Genomic DNA, 21287 nt, shown 5'->3' with positions numbered 1-21287 from the left:
CTGTGACCTTGAGATCCTTCCAATACAATATAAATAAATGTACACATATATAGGATAGGTATGTAATACGATAAAGATCATTGAATTCAATCTCGAATTGTTCTTATCACCTGTAAGATGGCTAAGGCAGAGGAACAGAAGAGCTACTCACTGAAGATCTGCTCTTTACATGCTTTCTATTCTTTGCTTATGGAGCAAGACAAGGGATCCCATACAAGTCCAGTCATCTGGATAAACTTGAGGCCAGTGAATACCTCATGCTGTGAATTACCTGAGGTCTTTGAAACTATCGTTGCTCAGTGTGGAATGCCTTCTGCCTCCACTAGTTCATCTAACTGCTACTCCATCTTCAGAATTAAGCTTAAATGTGAATGTCTTTCCTCCTCACCCCACCACCAGCCTCACCTTTAGGTGCCCCTTCTACATATTCTCAAATGCCCTGTGTTTACCCTCAGTTAGGAAATCCTCATGAACTGGATTGAAATTTACTTGATTTCTCATCTCTTTACTCCAGTCCCTTGAGCTCAAGGTTTGTGTCTTAGGCACTGATACAACTAGTGCCTAGTACAACAGAAGCACAACAGTATTCAGTATGTATTAATTATAGCAAAACAGTGTGTGTATGTAATTATCATGGCAGTTAAGGGCATGAGTTGTAGAGTCAGATATCTAGGTTGTGACTTAGTGCATGTCCTCATGTTTGCGATCTTAGGCAAGTTATCTAGCATTCCTATGCCTTGGTTTCCTCACCAGTTAAATGGATATAATGATAATGTGTATCTCATGAGATTTTTGTGATGCTAAATGAATTAATGTAGGTAAAGTCTTCAGAACAGTGCCTAGCACACAAGTCCAAAACTGTTACTAATATTATTCTTGTGTTAACATCTGTTTCTCCCGTCTCTGTTTCACCCCCACCTCAAACCGCTGTTTTTCCCAAACACGCGTTCACAGGAATAAAAGCAGATTTGAGGGCCAGGATGACTTGGCCATCTCCTTAAACACCACTTTTTGGCAAGCTTTCTTTGGGCTATTAGAAAGACAGCATTATTTGGAGGAAAGAGTACTAAACTAGAAATGGTCCAAGTGCCAGGTTGCCTTCCAAAACATCTGTCTCAAAAGAGAGCACTTGTGTGAATGTGCTGGTTACTCTATATGCTTTTATTTTATAAACAGAAGAGTTTTTGAGACACATTGTGTTGGATCTCATGTTAGAATCCCTCAGCACTACATTAGGTACTGTCAGAAACTTGGAATCTGTCTGTGAGATACAGGGAAAAGCACATTAAAATAGGGGTGAGAGAATCTAAACATGTTTTGGAGCGTCACAATTAATCTGATCCTTGTTAATGCATAAAATAAGGAGGCTGCATCTGATGCGCTAAAGTCTGAAAATTCAACGAATCTGTTTTAAGATAGTGTAAAGACATTGAAAGGCAACACTCACATCAAAAGAAAAATTGTGTGATATATAAAGGAATATTATTCAGCCATGATAAGGAGGACTGTCTTGCCATTTACAATGTGGGTGGACCTTGAGGACATTATGCTAAGTGAAATATGTCAGACAGAAAAAGATAAGTACTGTATGATTTCACTTATATGAGGCATCTAAATAAGCAGAACTTGCAGAAATAGAGGGTGAAATGGTGGTTACCAGGGGCTGGAATTAGTTCTGGACATCTACCTTATAGCAGGGTGATTACAGTATTATGTACTTTGAAGTTGCTAAGAAAAGTCTTAACTCTTCTCACCACACACACACACACACACACACACACACACACACACACACACAGAGTAACTATGGGATGTTTTGCTGTAGTGCTAATCCTTATGTAATATATAAGTGTATCAAATCAACATGTTCTACACCTTAAACTTACACAAAGTTGTATGTCAGTTTCAACTTCATTTTTCAATGATGTTGAAAGGGAAAGAAGAAAACGTAAAAAATTAATATTCTTGTGAGGATGGGTCATGGAGTGAAGGTGACGGCAAAAGGAGACGAGGCAATCTCAGAAGACTCCTGGTTTCTTTGCACTAGATCTTGAGGATGCAACAGACTTTGTTGTAATTTAAGTATGTGAGAATAAGAGATGAGATTTTATTTCAAAGGGCATTTGTATGTGGAATAATAAGCATCTTTAGTTTATTTGAGTGCAATTTTTTAAAAATTCTTAGGTTCCAGTTGGTCATTCATGGTACCCTAAATTTCTTTATGTTTTCAAATGTTTCCTAAAACCTTGTGGGGTTTTTTTGGTTGTTGTTGACTTTTAGATTTCATGTATTGTCTGATAGCAACCACTTTTTAAAAACAAATCAAATCCTGTTGATATAAAATGGAGTTTTTTTTGTGATGTTAGCAGTTACACAAGGGAGCATAAATATTGTAGAACATGGAGATTAAGTAAGAAGGACATATTGAAATGGGTCATGCTAACCGAGGCAGAGGTGTTCTACATGTGCTGTGGAGTCCGAGCCTTGATGCGGGTCACCTAGGCAAGCCAAGAATTAATGAAAATAAATGTCAATGCCAGAGGTGACAAGGTGGGAAAAGTAACTTCCTGTTTATTAATGCAGCTTTTCCTATCACAGAGAACTGTGTAGATGGTAGACAATGACACACTTGAATTCCTTAGCAAATCAGATCTTTACAGATGGAAAGATGCTTCCGTTTACAAATAAGAATTAAGAAATAAGAAGTAAGCATTAACACAAGTGGTAACAGCAACCAATCAAAGCAACATCTTAATAGTGGACATTCTGAAAACATGAAAAGCAGTTTACCCAATACCTTTGTAAAGAAATGTCAAGGAAGGAAATAAATTTCAGATCACAACAAGAAACAAAACCTAATAAAGGGGAATTCACACGTTTGTAAGAACACAGATTTAAGCTCTGAGATATTAAAAAAATACAATAGCAGCTTTTGAAAATGCATCTCAGGGACCTTTTGGAATATATTTTAATATACACTTGCTACTGTGTAGTTTCCGCTACTTGAGGGCTAAGGCCAGTTTTCTATTTGTTTTTCAGTACATTCAGAGTAATGCAGTTTGGGATTTCAGATCAATAATTAATATTCTTATCTAAATTCCTATCTCAGCCTTTCTGTGAAGTGGAGAGAATGATATCTGATGTCACCAGAGTATTTTAACTGTGTAATGACTGAGCCACTGTTAAGATCAAAAAGCATGGTACTAATTACAATTAGTGACATTTATGAATAAATTTAAAAACTACGGAATCAAAAAAGCTTCTATATTTACAACTTTTTTTTTAATAATTCTTTACAGAGTTTTGGCATTTAATCCCCTGCTACTCCTCAGAATACATTTCTTGCTTTATTCAGAAAAAAAGTCTCTTTCTAAATGCTCTTTTATGAAAGATATCATATGTAGTGGTATAACAGTATGAAGTAAAATACTGATTCAGGGTTTACTGATGGATGAAATTAATTTAGAGAAGAAATATAAATAGAAGCAGAATAGTTATGGGTAGATAGTTGTCCACATGAGCTATAATGAGGAAGGTATTGCTTCGGGCACAGGTCCAGGTGAACTCCTTTGAGAGCTGAGTTGATTGTTTCATTGGCCCACTGGCGAGATCCTCCCAGCCCTGCCCTCTGCTCCTTGTCTTACTGAGAGCACACTGACCTGACTGATTGCTTCATATCAAGCCCTCATTCTTGGAATGTTCTGTAGGGCAACTGTGTTTGTAATCCCAATAGCACAATGCAGCACCACTTTATTCCCTACTACACGGTTTTGCTGGATACCAAAAGGCAGGGTGGTTATTTCAAGGACAGCACATTTGCTGATTTAGGTGACAGGGGCTCCCACTAAGATGCCATCAAGTCTGAACAAGGACATATTTATTCCAACATCAGAGCTGCCCATCATGAACTAAGTCTAAAAATAGCTTTCACTGATGGGCATCTGTAACCTTTGGTCTTTTTCACATTGCACTGGCTAAAACCTCTAACAACTCTAGCCCTAACATTAGGAGGTTAAGAGATCCAATTAACAGTCTTCTGTTAACAGTGCATTTAAAAGGCTATCATTTTGATGCCTTCATTTTCCTCACTGTGACTTCTTTAAAGAGAAAAATAAATGAAAATGATGTGACCCACAAACACTTATTGATTATGGGGGCACGATGTTGTATAAGAGTTTTATCCTTACCAACTATAAAAGTAAGGATGTTGGACCCTGCACATGCGAAGTCCTTTGTTTGCTGCTTTGTATTTCCAGATGACCAAGAATGGCACAGTGGAATCTGAAGAAGCTGGCACTCTTACAGTGGATGACATTTCTGATGATGATATTGACTTAGACAACACAGAGGTAGATGAGTACTTCTTCCTACAACCTCTGCCGACAAAGAAACGAAGAGCACTGCTGCGGGCCTCTGGAGTGAAAAAGATTGATGTTGAAGAAAAGCATGAGCTGCGAGCAATCCGTCTCTCGAGAGAGGACTGTGGCTGTGACTGCCGTGTGTTCTGTGATCCAGAAACATGCACCTGCAGCCTGGCAGGCATCAAGTGTCAGGTAAGGATGTGCCTTTCAGGGAATCCAAAGACAAGAGTTAATACACCATCTTCTAAAGATGCCGTTGTTTTACATGTAACAAAATCTCCGACATGTAGAAGAAAACTTGGGGTGAGGCAAGACATTACTAAAGACTAGTTTAAAAACTAGGTGTCATTATTTTAGGTAGAAACTTGGCCTTTTTAAATAAGGAGAGTCCCTCGGGCAGGCAGAAGAGGACAGTTCTCATCAGCTGAACAGCTGCTTGAGGTAGATTCACAGAAAAAGGATTCCAGAGTCAGAAAACAGCTACAGATTCTGGTTGTGACATCTGCTGCTGTTTTTTATTGGGACCAGGATGATTGTGTAAGAATCTGCCTTCTCCTCTGTAGCACTGGAAATTGCCCATGTTTGGATAAGGTGGCCAACAGGGCGAGTTCTTTCTGATTATCTGTGCTCTGGTCTGCATACAGGCTGATTAGAGGAATGAACACCCTTAGATTGCCCAGAATTCTACATATCACTTGAGTCAAACATTCAGTCCAATAACACTAGCTAAATCCCACTACTCTATTTAGAGATTCCAGTCACTCAATTAATTTTAAGATATCGGTTAAAAAGAGCATCCCCTTTACTCCAGAAGCTTGTAGTCTAATGGAGTGGGGAGGGGAAGGAGGGAGCCAGGACCTAAACACGTGAGTCCCCCAGGTAAAGTTATACGTGCGCATGCCCGTCACAGCCCCGCAGTGCTCATCATGCCCCGTGTACAAGGATCCGAAAGAATGAGAAGGTAAAGCAAGGAGAGTGAATTGTCAGGCTACATGATACCAAGTGGTGTCAATCTGGACAACTTGGACAAAGATGCCCATTTTATGATAAATAAAAAAGGAGATGGCTAGTATGGGGATGTCATATAATTCAGATTAAAAATAGCAGCTGGAGACGAAGCAGTACGTTTGTTTGCTTAAAATTGGGTGTGTGAGCTGACGTGCATCAGAAGGAAAGGGAGCTTGGGGAAAGGACAGAGGCATTGAAAAAAAAGGAGCAAAGTTAATGAGATGAAGAGACGGACAGAAAGGGAGGGCGGAGGAAGAAGTAAAGAAAGAACAGGAGGGTCAGCACACTAAAAATACACACCATATTTTTAGTATATTACTGTAACTCACTTTTATTTTGAATATAGGTTTCAAAACTAGGTTGACTCATGTTTTAAGCCTTCACTTTACCTTTTCAATTTTATTTGCAGTTTGATTGTCATTTGTAATGGGCAAAGTGGAATTAAGTAATCCCAGATTCAAAGGGGTTGCTGAAAGGTTCTGGATTTTTATTTGGTTTGTAAGAGTTCCATGGGGCTAATCTGTGTCCTTCCTTCCAAGGTGGATCGAATGTCTTTCCCATGTGGCTGCACTAAAGAAGGATGTAGTAACACAGCAGGTAGAATTGAATTTAATCCTATCCGAGTCCGGACCCACTTTTTGCACACAATAATGAAACTTGAACTGGAGAAAAACCGAGAGCAGCAAATCCCCACGCTGAATGGCTGCCATGGTGAGATAAGTGCTCACAGTAGTTCCATGGGCCCTGTCGCTCACTCCGTAGAATATTCTATCGCAGACAATTTTGAGATTGAAACTGACCCCCAGGCTGCAGTGCTGCACCTGCAGTCTGCTGAGGAATTAGATTGCCAAGGAGAAGAGGAGGAAGAGGAGGAGGATGATGGGAGTAGTTTCTGCAGTGGAGTCACCGATTCTAGCACTCAGAGCTTGGCACCTAGTGAGTCAGATGAGGAGGAGGAAGAGGAAGAGGAGGAAGAGGAAGAGGAGGAGGAGGATGACGAGAAAGGGGACAGTTTTGTGGAAGGCTTGGGTACACATGCTGAAGTTGTCCCTCTTCCTTCCGTCCTTTGTTATTCTGATGGCACCGCCGTTCACGAAAGCCACACGAAAAATGCTTCTTTTTATGCCAACTCTTCAACTCTGTATTACCAAATAGACAGCCACATTCCTGGAACTCCTAACCAGATCTCTGAGAACTATGCTGAAAGAGAAACTGTCAAAAATGGTACCCTCTCGCTGGTGCCTTACACCATGACCCCGGAGCAGTTTGTTGACTATGCCCGACAAGCGGAAGAGGCCTACGGCACGTCCCATTACCCAGCTGCCAACCCCTCTGTCATCGTTTGCTGTTCCTCTTCAGAAAATGACAGTGGTGTGCCCTGCAATAGCTTATATCCCGAACACAGGTCCAATCATCCTCAAATGGAATTTCACTCATACTTGAAAGGCCCCTCTCAGGAAGGGTTTGTGTCTACATTACATGGTGACAGTCACATTTCAGAGCATTCTGCTGAAAATTCTTTGAGCCTTGCGGAAAAGAGCAGATTGCACGAAGAGTGCATCAAGTCACCTGTGGTTGAGACTGTCCCTGTCTAGGATCTTAAGTTATTCTAGGACCTGCTCTTCTATTTAAAACACTGTATTTAATTGGATTTCCTGGGCTCATGGTTGTGTAAACTGAGGACCAAGAAAACTTGGACTGAATCTTCCAGACTGTATTTTGTTTTCTCCTTTCTAGCTGCGTGTCTGTGGCATTGCACAAATGCAGTCTCTATGAGGATTTTAAAAGATTTCAGACTGTTTTGATAGAAAATGCTAATTTTAAAAAAGCATATCTCACAATTGCCTACCTGTCAAACTGTGTGAAACCTGCCAAGTTGTGTAGATCAGAGCTCCAAGTTTTGGATTATCGGGCCTGTGCAAAATTGTTAACTAAGACTGGGAATTAATAAGATTTAGAGTCCTACTTTTCGATATTATCTGAAGATGATGGTGACTTTTTAAATGTAAAAGTAATTATTGTAAGAAAAAGATTTCATCGTTCCATGTGTATTTTATTTATGGTAGTTAGAAGTCATGTTTGATGAAAATGAACAGCAGCATGTTCTTTTAAGCTGAAGACACATAGTTAGGACCACCGAGCATGCCCCCATGGATTGCATCTGGAATCCATTCACGTTTTTATGATCATAACTGATCAGATTTGCAAATACTTTCTTAAGGGTGAAATAGGCCTATTTTTGCTATTTCGGACAAATAAATGAATCTATATGTGCAGGTCCTTACACAGTTTTCTCTAAAATTAAGAGTTAGGACAATCCTTTGGTGAGGGTCTAGTTCATTGCCCTCCTTCAGTTGACTCCAGAGATGGAGGTAGAAGGAATTGCCTTTCTTTTTTAAACAGCATCATCTCGGTTCTTAGCTTGGACAGCACCTTTAAACTCTACTCCCCTACATCAAAATGCACTTTAGTGCCCCTTCATGGTAACTTGTGAGGGGTGGGGACTGAGAAATCTTTGAGATGAAAAATTTAAAAAAAAATTTTTAAATCTGTATCTAGTATAAGGTTCATATAATTAATGCAGAGGAATCATCCAGTGATACTTTATGAAGGAAAAGTGACCTGTTTTCCTTCACCACTCTGAAGACCTAACTCGGTGAGAGCAGAGGAGGAGGCTGAGGAACATGGAAGAGACACAGTCTCAGCAACCAGCCTTTTCTACAGCAGGATCAATCCATCTCTACAAAGTGAGTGTGTGAGATTTCCATTTAGCGACCAGCTGATTGAAGGGGGGCCTCTACCCAGATACTCAACTAGGCCTTACTTTTCTGAAGCATTTCGATTTATCTTGCCTGGGACATTTAGCAGAACAGTCCAGAATGCATTGAATGCTCTCTAATTACCTCACGTTCTCTGTTAAAGGGGACAGATAGAAACAAAACATGCACTCCCCACCTTTAGGTTATCTGCACTTGGTTTGTCGGAGGACTTCTAAGTTCCCATGTTCCTGTAAATTAATTTAGGTAACTAAATAGTGTGTTTTATCTTCCTTTTTCAATACAATATGACTATGCTAAATCTTTTTTCCTATTTTTGACCTGTTGTTATATCATTTCACATTTTATGCCTCTTTGAAATGTGGACATGCCTTGCTATTCAGTGACTGCATTGCTACTTATTTTTTATGTTTCTTAGACTTGGATGTTTAGCAATATAGATATAAATATATCATAGACTTCAGTTCCTTACAAAAATACTACTTTCTTTAACTGAACTTAGAAATGATCCATCTAAAGAAAGTCCTCCATTGGAAAAGTTTCTACTAAAACTTGGGGAAATGTGTTTACGCGGCAGCTCCCCCACTGTGCAGTGTGTTCCTGCCCCTTCTCTGCCCCATCACTGGGCCAAATTGATAACTGTTACTATTAGCATTAAAGGATCTGTGGGTTTGTCCTTACGGAGGTAGCAATAATGAGGGCAGGGACATTCCTTTTGAAAGATAAGCCCTTTGGGCAAATGAGATTGGGGTTTTGCTCAAATCTCAGTAGTATATCTGGTATTGTCTACAAAGTTACAGGTTTTAGTGCTTATCTCCAAAAATTTTCTCCCTATCCACACAATCTAAAGAGCACAGGCCCAAAGAGAAAAATAATGAAAGGCTATTGTTCTTTATTTAAGCACAGGAAAGAATCGTGTGTGCCATATTTGCTGGACCGTTACAAACAACTGAAGTATTTACAAGTGGAGCGTGTAGCTTCTTCTTGGAACACAGAGCACGGCAGAGTGGGGAAAAGGTGGCTCTGGTTGGAGCAGAGTTGATGGGTAGAATGTCAGTCCAGTTTCGGAAAGGATAGATATTTAGTTCAGTTCAGCTTCATTTTCCAAAGAAGGCTGACGCCTACTTGTTTATGTTTGGCTGGTCTCTGTTTTGTAGCTTCATTTCCTAAAGGATGCTTAACCCAGAAACAGGCAGACAGACAGACAGACAAAAAACCCAGAGCATATGTCCCTGTCTGCCCGACTGGGGATAAAAGTCACTGCTACATAGAAACATTAACCTTCCAACCAAGACAGCTTCCATTCCAAAGTTTCATATACCTAATCTAACCCCTAAACATTTCCTACAAACTGCATACGCAGGTCACCTGTTAAAACACGCCCATATACCATGCATGCACATAAACACACACACACACACACACACACACACACACACACACACACACAAATAGATGTATACCACTCACTGGAGAATGACAGATTTTTATGCAATGGCCAATAATAAGTACTGAATTTTTCCTACCTTAGAATCTGGTTGGGTTTTATAACCTAAAAATGTGGTCTAGAAAAGAGTATAATTTTTAAAGCCATACATAATTTGAAAATATTGGGTCAAAGTTGCAAATAACACTAATGGTGGCATCATGTCATTGTTATTTCCTTTCCCAGAAAAGCTGAGAAAGCACAGTGTTCCATCTGACTTTTTTTCCCCATTAATAGCCCTTCTATTCAAAAAAATACTGCCCACATGCCAGGAAAGCACTACAGTTTTTCTAAGCTTTTTAAAATGGGGATCAAGCTAGATGCAGCCAGTCAGAACACTTAAGATCTTTATACCAAGACACAATGACCGGACCTGCTGCTCTTGCAGTGCCGCTGTAGTGTATCTAACCAAATTATGGTCTTTTTTGACACACAGCTCTTCAGTTATTCACTCTCAATGGCAAAGCTTCCTGCTTTAGTCCCTGTTGTTTTAGCACCAGCCCTCTACCTTTTATTGGAGCTTAATTCCCAGTTAGAATCCAGGCCAAATTGATTTGCAAGTCAAGAGGCCGGAGCAATGTGCATTTCCTTTGTCATTCTAGGTTTCCTTTGGGAAAAGGAAGTCAATGAAAGAGGTTTACTTAAGGTCCTGCCACCCCCTCCTCACCTCCAGAACATTGATTATTAAGACTTAAGTAAAATCTGTTTGTCTCATGTTTTTTGGTTAATTGACTACTATAGTTACATTTTGAAAGAAATTTTTTTCTTTGTGGTGAAACTCTATTTTCCTATTGTGCCAGCCACATATAAAATGTGGAATTAACATTTATTAGAATGATAAAATCTTGATAATTATATATAACTCAGCAATAAACAACTATGAGTTACAAATTAATCGAGAAGCAAAGAGATTATAGATAATTATGTTCTTTAAAATTTTACATTCAGATGACTTCTGAACAAAATTCTGGTTTGGTTATCATGAAACAGAAAATACGATTTTTTTATATATTTCTGGTTCTTTGATTAAACTTCTGATATTGTTGTACAAGTTATAACACTTTGGTTGTAATATCTAGAATTTATTAAGTAACAATCCTTTCTTCCAACAAATATTTATTGAACACCTACTATGTTAGAGGAACTTTCCTAGGTGGTAAAAATGTGGGGGGTGGGGGGACGCTCAAATTTCTAAGGGATTACAATGATGAAGACTGGCATGGAATAATCAAGCCTCATTATAATCCTTTTAATTTGTGATTTTATAAAGTGATATTAGAAAGTGTGACATCAGTTCTTGTCTAACTATATGCAAACTGCTGCTAAAAGGATACTTCTTTTTTTTCTAAATTAATGTGACTTCCTGTATCCTCCTCCTTTCCTCTGCCCCATCTGAAATTTATGAATTAAATCTGGACCCAGCTAGAATAACTGAATCTAACGAAAAAGAGATTTTTCAGCTAATTGCTTCTTCAGTGTGAGACCTATATAAGTGATGCTAAATTTACACCAGCAGTCTCCTACCAGACAATTTCAAAGGCTGGTTGACTCATGCATAACCCAGGAAACATTTCAGGAAACCTTTGTAACAACAATGGGAAACACAGTCACTCTTCTATTTATAAACAGCCTATCAAAAGTAGCAAAACCCTAGTTCCAAGTTTCAAAGGCATTGCCTTGCAGCCTGTAGAAAACAGAAGAGGTCATTCTGCCCTCTCGCTTAGCTGGGGTTACAAACCATCAAATTAGCGGGTGGAAAATTGACATCCTCAGAAGTCAACAGGAGACTGCCTATTTAAAAGGTGGCACAAAGCCTTCCATTTCTTCAAATATGACTTAATCTTTCCCTTTCAAATGGCATCTGCTCCTTATTCTCGCACAGAGAGCTCAGAGTGTTATTATTGTAGTCGGTATATAACATACCAACCTTAAAAGGAAAGCACTGGCATGTTTTCAAAGGCAAGATTTTACTGTCATTGAAGCCAGAGCTCTTTAGATCCTTAACACAACCAATGTCAAAAGTTTAAAGTCTTAATCATTCTTAATTCTAACACAGATTTGTGACTACTGGTTACATTATTCTGTCTGAGAGGTGCTCATTTGGGCTAGAGTAACTTAAATGCCTAAGCCTAATGCTCCAGCTTTGCACAAATAGCACAACTTATCAGATGTTTTCTATAGCATTAAATAATTTAATTGACTAACTTTAACTGAGTATCTGCAACTTGAAACCTCACTATAATTATGGAAATGTCAGGGTGGGGTGAGGTTGGGATATAAGCTTAAAAAGTGACGGTGTCTTCCTTAGAACCGTTAAGTTTCAGCAGAGCTGAAAAACTATAATTTGATTATAGGAGGAAATAGTAGATTCACAAATGGCAGTCCAAATCCTAGAAGAGGCGGTCACAGCGTGGACATCCTCGCAGCCCTGCGGGTGCTCACAATCAGCTGCCCACTGTGGCACCAGTTACCCCTTACTATCTAAAAATCATTTGATGCTTAAAAAAATAAAATAAAAACAGCTGTAACAAGCTGAAAAAAACTATTTTTAAGATTTAAACCTAATTTATATTACAATGACTGATGGACTATTGTCAGAAGTAATAAATATGGAAATAAAGGAGCTCTTTAATATTTACCTGCCAATCTGTATATTAGATGTGACTCTTAAAAAAAAACAGTCACTTCTAAGTTTGACTTTAACTTTTTTCCTGTCTTTCAACCCAGACCATGAGATGCCCCTTCCTAACCAATGCTGGTGCTTTGTTTTGTTTTCTTTGTTATCAAAATTCAAACTGAAAAGTTTTATATGAGCTGGATTTTACCTAGCAGGCAGTCCTGGGTTAGCCTAACTCTGTACCAGTCTGGAGAGCAAACACCACGGCCTGGGTTTTGAATCCTGACAGTGGTGACTCAAAAAGAACGGCGGAAGCGGGAAGGTGTGTACAACCAGATCTGAAGCCTAAACCAGTCCACGTGCTACACGCGATTTGTATCATCTAATTAACTGTAGCCTGGAATTTAGTAAATACAGATGCTTCTTACATTCATGGAAAATGGGGTGATTTCAAAGATTTGAGTCACGTTGACTACTTTTGCTTATGATACATACATAGATCACTATACAGGGTAATTTTTTATTTGGTATTTTACACTTATAATTCAAAAGAAGCCAACTCTAGCATGTCACTTTATTACATCTCATAAAAATTTCTGGCAGAACTAAAGTTTCAAAAATATGATAGAATTTATTTTGGACAACATTTGTGTTCAATATGCTAATGATGCCATTCCTCCCTTTGCATTGCTCATTACCATGGTGATAGTCCAGTCAGTTCAATAACTTTCATTTTAGTGATGTGTGAGGTCAGTTAAATATTTTTAAGATAATGTATATTGATTAGAAGAATTTAAGAGAAGACAAATTTATGGTAGAAATTAATCTTTCCTTTGTCTAAGTTAGTTTATGGGACCTAATTGATTTCCACTGTAATTTTGAAATAGCTTGTTAAGTATACCTCTTTTTTCTTATTTTGGCTTTCTCCTGATATTTTCTTTAATCTGGCTTAGGAGTATCTTAAAAGACATTTATTAATGAATATTTGGAAGAAAGTTGAATTGGAAAATATCTCTATAAAAATTATCTAGGGATTTCTGTCACCAGAGATCTTCATCAAGTCCTAGTGCCACTCTGAGTCCACACCAGAGACCCCGTCCCGGAGGTCTGGCTTCCTGATTAAAAAAAAATGACTCCACAAGTCCCCTAAGAAATTAGAGTTTGAGATTTTTAACTGCATAGCAAAATCATCCAATTTTGTTTTGCTCATTTTTATGTTGGCAACTAAGCTTATCTCCTTAGCCATAAATAAGCCGGCCATGTTTAAAACAAATTCAAAGATCTATGTATCATTTTGAAATTTTACTTAAATATAAAAGAGAAGGAAGAAGTGAAATGGAATCCATATCTGAGTTCTTCTGAGCAGGAGAAACTTAAATACCTAACTTGTCTGAGGTTAGTTTTATGTTTGTTTTTAGTTTGAGGGTTTTTTTTTACTTATTTATTTGTTGATCCGTAGGTGGTTTAATAATACCAAAAGTATATCAGAACTTGATAGACTTTAAATTTTAGTAGTTAGCAAAGTCATTTCCTTAATACTATAATCAAATAGGGTCCACTGTCAAAGGTTACTGTCTGAATCTTGATTCATTAGGCACTAGTCATGCCAAACCGTATCTCAGAATAGTTCAATTTTTTCAAAGATACTCACAATGGCCAACTGTGTGAACAAGGGAAAACTTGGGATTTTTCTGTATTCTCTGAACGTTATAGTCGTGAGACTAGTAGAGATCTCCAGAGGTCATCTGGCTCATCCATCTACCTCCAGGGAGGATTGTCGCTCAGGCATGCCCAACGGGATAGCTACCCATCTATTCTTCACATCTCTAGGGAAAGCGGTTTCCTTGGCAACACAATCCAGATCTCTTAGGTTTTTCTCACAATAAGAAAATATCTTGGCCAGTTGTTGTGAGCTAGGCACCTGGCAACAGTTGTGGTGATTTGGGCCATTGTACTGAGAGACATAAAGTTGGGTTTCCCCTACCTTTGATAATTGTTATATTTAATGATCCTATAAGTCTCCTAAGAAATTAGTTTTTAAAAATAAAGATATGGGTATTGAGACAATGCCTAGTAACATGACTTGCTCTTAACAAATAATGACTTTAGTTGGAGTTTTTATTTTGTTTTTGTTTTGTTTTATCTGTGGTGTCAGGAGACAATTTCAGGAAAAGTGACTTTCTGAGAAGTTAAAGTTTTTAAAAAAGCATTTTTAACTTCTTCTAAATAAATACTTTCTCATTCATGTTTCTTTACCCTAAAATGACAAATGAGAAATTCAAGTTTTCCCCTTCTAGGGAAGTTGGGACTAGCTGTGGAGAGTCTGATGTGGAATAAAATTACCCCAGAGAATTACTTGCCCACCATTTGATCCCAGCCTTTGTCTCCATGTTACTTAAATAATAGCTGCTTGCCTTCTCAAGGAGCAGCAAAATGATTTAAAATGTGTCACCCTGACAAGGCCTGAAAACGAATGGAGGCGTCCAGGAGGGCAGTGATTTTTTCTGATTACATCACTTGACCCAATCACTGCCTGCAGCTTTCAAAAAAATGTTTGGATTTTTTTTTTTCTGTTTGATTAGTTGCTTCCAACTCAGAGTCTGAACTAACCTGAAGATGAGGAACACCCCTGAAATGTTTCCTTTCTCCATGGGATTTTTAAAATCTAAGTACAGCTGCTTATCTTCCCAACTCGTATGCTCTTGTAAAATGACAGCCACATCAGCGTGGTTGACCACCATAAATAACACAAAGGGAAATAACCTTTCTTGCTTTAAAAAAAGCTATAGAATCTTCTGTAAAGAATGTTGAATCATTTGGCCCACGTTTTAATTGACTTTAGGCACCTCTATGGAAGTAAGTCTAAGGTGTAGTTCGTGAAACATGTTTCAAAAGTGTTTGATGTAAAATAAACGCTAGACATTTACAGTACAGAAATAGTTTTAAAAAATTTAAAGCCTGTAGATGATGACTCTGTTCCTAAGAACCTCCGCCTTTATTGTGTCTTAGTAAAGTTGATATGCTTTCATTTTAGTTTATTGCCTTTCTGGTGTAATAATAGCCTCTTAAGATAGTACTATTAATACATATGTACTGGTTATGCCTGTTAATGCAGAAAATGGCACTTTGTTATTTCAATGTGTTTCCCTCAATGTCACAGGGTATATCAATTTGATAGGAAAAGGTCATTTGACATTGGTCAAAAATGCATTTCCCCATTTAAAATGTATGTGTATAATCAGTTGCATAGACAAACGTAACCTTTTGCAGTATCTTTATCTTGATCACAATTTTAGACATTGACTGTGTCTCCACTTCCCAGCTGCCATAGAAATTTGATGCATTTGCAAATTCTGGTGAAATCTAGTGAGCTGAATGTAATGGTGGATCGAATGATCCAGAGCACTTGGTTGTTATCTTCCAGTCTATGTTGAACCATTTGGACATTGGGAATGGGCTTTACACAAGGGAAGTCTTTTGAGATTGTTTTGTTTTGCTTTATTCTTATTTGTTTTTACTGTGGACAAAAAAGTAATTTAAAAATTCAGATCAACTCACTGTAACATTTTTGACATTGTGATTGGTTTCATCTTTTAGTTGATTTCTGCTATTATGTTTACTCAATTTCAATAGTAATTTAATCACATAGAAAGGTCAGAAGAGGAGAAAATCAGACTATAATTCATACACAGAATCACTCACTGTACACTAAGATGTCATGTTGAATGTCACACAATTTCTAGACTGATTTCTCTTGTGTATAAGTTATAACATCAAAGATGCCAAAGGGTATATGAAATAAGCTACAATAATTTTGACAGAACCTGGACCTTATGTTGTAATAATTTATTCATATTAGCTGTAATCTTCTGTATTTATATTTTTCAGTATTTATTATGAATGACATGGAAATTTGTGTATTTATTGTGGCTTTTTATTGCAGTGTGTATATATATACATATATTACAAATAAGCATTTTTAAGTCTTATCCTTAAGTTTCTTTTATTAGTGGCACTTGTACTGTGCTGTACTTTTTATTATATATTGTACAATATCTTGTCCATTTGTTTGCAGCAGAGTAAAACTGGTTTCTAAGTTGTATCTGCTGTTGCAGTTTTGTTGCATTTTGTGTAAACCCTTTGCTCTGACATCCTGAGCTATCACAACACAGGCAAGAATACCTCCCACCCTCAGTGTAACAGACATTCTTAAAAAACTGTGTGAAGCCACCTCCTGTGAAAGGACTCATATTACCATCTCAAAGCTCTGTTAACTTCATGATGTCTGATCCCTAAGTGGAGATGCTTGTTAACATTTTCCTTCCCCAACTATTCAACTCCTTTATCAAGTGATGATGTAGAAGTAAATATGAGGGAGGGCCAGGAACCCCTTATGCAACTGAAATTGAGGAGGATATTTTTACAAAGACATCCAACCTCTTTAAGTCACACCCTGTAATTCACCTGGTCAGTAGTGTTTGTGTTTTGTTTTGCTTAAAGCAGGATCTGTGTGATTTGATGTTTAGAATATATGTGTACACATAGGGACCTACATAGTCTACCTGTTTAATAATGCCGACTTAAGGTAACCAAACTTATTTTTATTGGCTGTAGAATGAAGGGAGAAGAAAACAGATACTTCCTAATCTATTATATGCAGGTCACTGTCCTCAAACAACTTGTTTTCTTACATCTGGACACTGTTTTCATATTTTTGACAGTTAAATAATATGTGATTGAGCCATTACCCCAAAACTGAAATGTGGTTGTTTTGGTCACTTAAAACACAGCCCTGTGGTGCTCCTCCCTCACTGCCAACAAGATAAAATCCAAACTCTTCGATATGCCCCATGAGATCTGGGTACTACAAACCTCTCTCACCTATTTTTGCTCAGCAAGCCCCCCCCGCCGCCCCCACTCCCCGTGGCTTCCCATGGCCTCCCGCGCCCACAGGAAAGCCTGCTGGGACTTCCCTGCTACTCCACTTGTCCCTGCCTCTGCCTGCCCCCTTCGCCCAGAGTGCACACCCCATAACCCCATCTGACAGCACAATTCCAACGACCACCTATTTTTTAAGAGAAAACTCAAATGCCCGTTCCTGATTCTCCAGAGATTTGATTACCTGCTCTTTTATGCTCAATCTGAAGACATCTACTAAAGCCTAAGTCTCACTGGATTCACTTATGTATGTATCTACTCCCTCTACAGGACTTTCTGATAACAGAAAATGTGTGTTTTTACCCTCCATGTCCTCCTCCTCCAGGAACAAGGCAGATGCTTAAAATACATTTGCTGATGCATGCGCAGTACAGAAATGAGTAGTGCATTTATAGGAGTTCAGATGAGGGAGACAGCTGGTTGAGAGGGAGGAGAAGGTGCCCGATTCTAAGGGAGAGAGAATTTCAGCTGATAGGGGACATTCTATATTCAACATGATTGGACAGCTTGAGGAAAGGCTGAGTCACAACTAAGTCACCCATCACCCTCTTCTGTGCAGGGCACTAAAGTTGCTAAGAGCAGTTGATTTACCTTCAGGAGCAAATGAACAATCAGATGAGGAGGATCTATTCAAAGATTGCAGAACTTTAAAAAACCAGTCCAAAGAGTCTCTCTCATACCCTTAGAGAACTGTGAATATCCTATGGTATTAGAAGAGGAAGTTCAACCAAGTAAGAGTGATGTTTAGTCATGTGGAATCTGCTTGCAGTACACAGACTGGGAAGATGGGAATGCCAAAGTAAAAGTCCTATTGCAATCACTATTCACTCAAAGAGTAATTGAGGAACGTGTATAAAGGACACATGGACAAAGCCAAAGAGGGATAAGATTGAGGGTGGGAGGTTGGGAGATGACGGGGAGTGGTGGGAGGGAAATGGAGACAACTGTACTTGAACAACAATAAATAATAAATAATAATAATAATAATAATAATTGTCCGCACCTATTCTGTTTAGGACACTGTACTAGAGAACCAGAAGGCTGCAGTGAGAGAGACAGATGGGGTTCCTCCAAACAAGTAAGTGTAGGGGTTTAGGAGATTATGGTAAAGAAAAGGTCAGCTATCTGAGGGCCTACTGAAGTATGAGAGATTAAGAATAACAAGATTATCGTCTTAAAATACTGTAGGTGGAGCCCTGGCCAGGTGGCTCAGTTGGTGGGAGCATCAGCCCATGCACCAAAAGGTTGCGGGCTTGATCCCCAGTCAGGACACATACCTAGGTTTTGGGTTTGATCCTTGGCGAGGCATGTATAGAAAGCAACCAATCCATGTTTCTCTCACACATGGATATCCTCTCTCTCTCTCTCTCTCTCTCTCTCTCCCCTTCTACTCTAAAATCAATAAACATATCCTCAGATGAGGATTTAAAAAAATACCATAAGTGGAGTATGGGGAAAGAGTTAACACAATAGAGGTACCATTAAAATGGATCCTGGATCCCTGGCTAGTGTGCTGTCCTGTGAACCAAAGGGCCGCTGGTTCAATTCCCAGTCAAGGCACATGCATGTGTTGCAGTGCCCAGTAGGGGGCGCTTGAGAGGCAACCACACACTGATGTTTCTCTCCCTCTCTTTCTCCTTCCCTTCCCCTCTGTCTAAAAATAAATATTTTTTAAAAAAAATTGATGCTGGAATACTCAATAAAAATAACAGATGGACCGAAAGAAATGTGAGTCTAGAGCTTAGATAAAGATATAAGGTTTGGAGTGAATGAGCACTTTAAGAGGAGATGTAGAGATAGGGCATAATGGACAAAACTGAATCCTTGAAATGTGTATTCTCCAGAAGCAGTTGGTGAGGTGGAGTTTAGCAAGCAGGGTTTTTTATTAAGGATCAGTACTGTGGAAGGTGGGGGAAAGAGAGAAATCAAGCTGTGATGCAGACCCAGCACAGCCACTCAAATCATCCCCACCTGGGTATTCTGAAGTATAAAGGGCTCTTCAGAAGCTAATGTGCTGAAAGTGGCTGGGCCTTAGTGCTGCCCCACAATCAGCCACTGGGCGCAGTCCACCCCAAGAAGGGAGTGCTCTGGGGTGAGTTTTGCTCTGTAGTAGAGAAGATACCTGAAGAAAGCTGAAAGCTGGGGGCTGTTTGCTGACAGAACTCCCAGAGACCAAGAAAGTTCTTAAAGGTGGCACAGCTCTGTGTCTTCCAGTCCCTCAGATCTACTTCATTTAAATTTCAGGGAGCAGACCTTCCAAGATTCTGGAAAACTTAGAAAAGTCTGGTTAGTAGAACAGACTATGACCTTTGTCACTCCAACTAGTCTTAGAACCACAACTGACACTGAAACCATCTCCGTCTTTCATCTTTTACTATAAATTCTACATTCTCCTCAGCTTCAGCAACCACTTCTGCTCATCTCAGTGGTTGGCATTGTGGTTTGACACATCTAAGTGGATATTCCCTCCCATTCTCATTGTCTGACAGTAGACCCATCTCTTCCTGACAATCAAGGTCAATTGCCTTTACTGAAGAGGTGACTCTTCTTCCTACCTAAAATGCCCAGGGTGCAGTACTTAGCTTAAAAGTTTCATGAGAATCTTAGGGCTCCTGCTAACAGTGTTCTTGCTCTGGGAACTAGGACTTTTAGTCCAGCAAAGCCTGTAGAGTGGTGGGATAGAAGCACAATTTTCCCCATTGGGTCATATTACATGGGGCCACTCCTGCTTTCACCCCCAAGGGAAAGTTGGGGGCTGTTTGCTGACAGCACTTGTGGTACAGAACACATAGGTTCCTACTAGAAACATAATACTATATAAAGGTTTTTGATCCAATATATACTGCACCTTGAAACATGGTAAGTACCCCATCCTGCAGCATACCACCTTCAAACTCGCACTTCTGCTTTTTCAGCAGGCTAGGCATCACTGCCAGGCCACCAGCTTCTGAGTCCGTGATATGAGCAGCGGGGTTTCACGGTCACGGGCCCACTCCCATACCTTTGTTCCTGTAAGTTAGTTCACCTGCTCTGATAATGTTATGTGAGATTCCATATGGGTAGATCAAATACATCATAAGCCCTGCAGCTAAAAAGAAAGATAAAATTAGACTTGGGAGAAATATATATATACAGGGTGGGCAGATGTAGGTTTACAGTGTATGTGAAACACAGTTTATTCTTGTATTATTTTTTAATTATTGAATTATTTTTCATACAAATGACTGTAAACTTACTTTTGCATATATACATTTTCCATATATATACACATACACACACACTCACTCACACACATATATATATTTTTAAGACCCCTGGTGGTGCCAGGATGGAAGAAGTGTCATGTAATCAACCCACCCAGTGCCAGGTTGTGATCCAGAAGAACACGCCGTACTGAGGGCTCAGCATTGCTCTCTGCTGCAGGCAGTCTGTGCATTTGGCAGCAGCAGTCGCTTTATCAGCCTTGGTAAATGGGAGGCCATGTTCATGGGCCTAGTCTTCATATTGTCACCAACTGCCACCCAATCCATGCGCCTGTCAGGGCAGCGCTGGGTTAGCCAATGGCTGAGACTGGCTTCTGTCACCTGGCCAAGTTACTCTGTCTATACCCATACTTTCCAAAACAGTGTGAGCCACAGGAGTGAGTTATATTTTCTAGCAGTTACTTTAAAAATAGTTTTTGTAAAGGTGGGTATTACCTTTAATATATTTTGTTTAATCTAATATTAACCTTAACCTAAAATAAAAAATATAATTTTAACATATAATCAATAGAAAAATTATTATTATTTCCCATTATTTTTTGAACCACTAAGTTTTGAAATCCAGTGTGTATGTTACACTTACAGTGTGTTTCAGTCTGGACTAGTCCATGCAGCTGGTGAATACAGTGTTGGACACCCAAGGTCCATCCTGTTCTGCAGCGTCTCTTCTGTGGTGGGTGCTCTCTGGTGGGTGTTAACATGTGTGCCCACTTCCACATATCTATCCCCATGATCATACCCAAGACCTTCTTTTCCCTAATCTTCTAATGACTCATCTTTCAGGCGCCTGACTCATCCGTGAGGCCATTCACATCTGTGCATGGGTCCATATATATT

At 39.1% G+C, this 21287-nt stretch overlaps 1 protein-coding gene across 3 annotated transcripts in view; it reads left to right on the top strand.

Annotated features, from left to right (window-relative positions):
- Positions 1 to 16321, top strand: part of CSRNP3 (cysteine and serine rich nuclear protein 3) — a 197354-nt gene extending 181033 nt beyond the window's left edge. For all 3 annotated transcript variants that reach the window (XM_045860726.1, XM_045860906.1, XM_045860812.1), the window contains 2 exons: positions 4257 to 4553; positions 5909 to 16321. In XM_045860726.1, coding sequence (XP_045716682.1) covers positions 4257 to 4553; positions 5909 to 6964 — 1353 coding nt within the window. In that variant the 3' untranslated portion in view covers positions 6965 to 16321. The remainder of the gene's footprint in view (positions 1 to 4256; positions 4554 to 5908) is intronic.
- Positions 16322 to 21287: the final 4966 nt, after the last annotated feature.

The sequence above is a fragment of the Phyllostomus hastatus genome, unplaced genomic scaffold (genome assembly GCF_019186645.2).
Source record: "Phyllostomus hastatus isolate PE091 unplaced genomic scaffold, TTU_PhHast_1.1 phas_contig_1, whole genome shotgun sequence".
Classification (NCBI taxonomy): domain Eukaryota; kingdom Metazoa; phylum Chordata; class Mammalia; order Chiroptera; family Phyllostomidae; genus Phyllostomus; species Phyllostomus hastatus.
The sequence above is the reverse complement of the archived record's forward strand: the minus strand, read 5'-3'. Positions and strand labels throughout refer to the sequence as shown.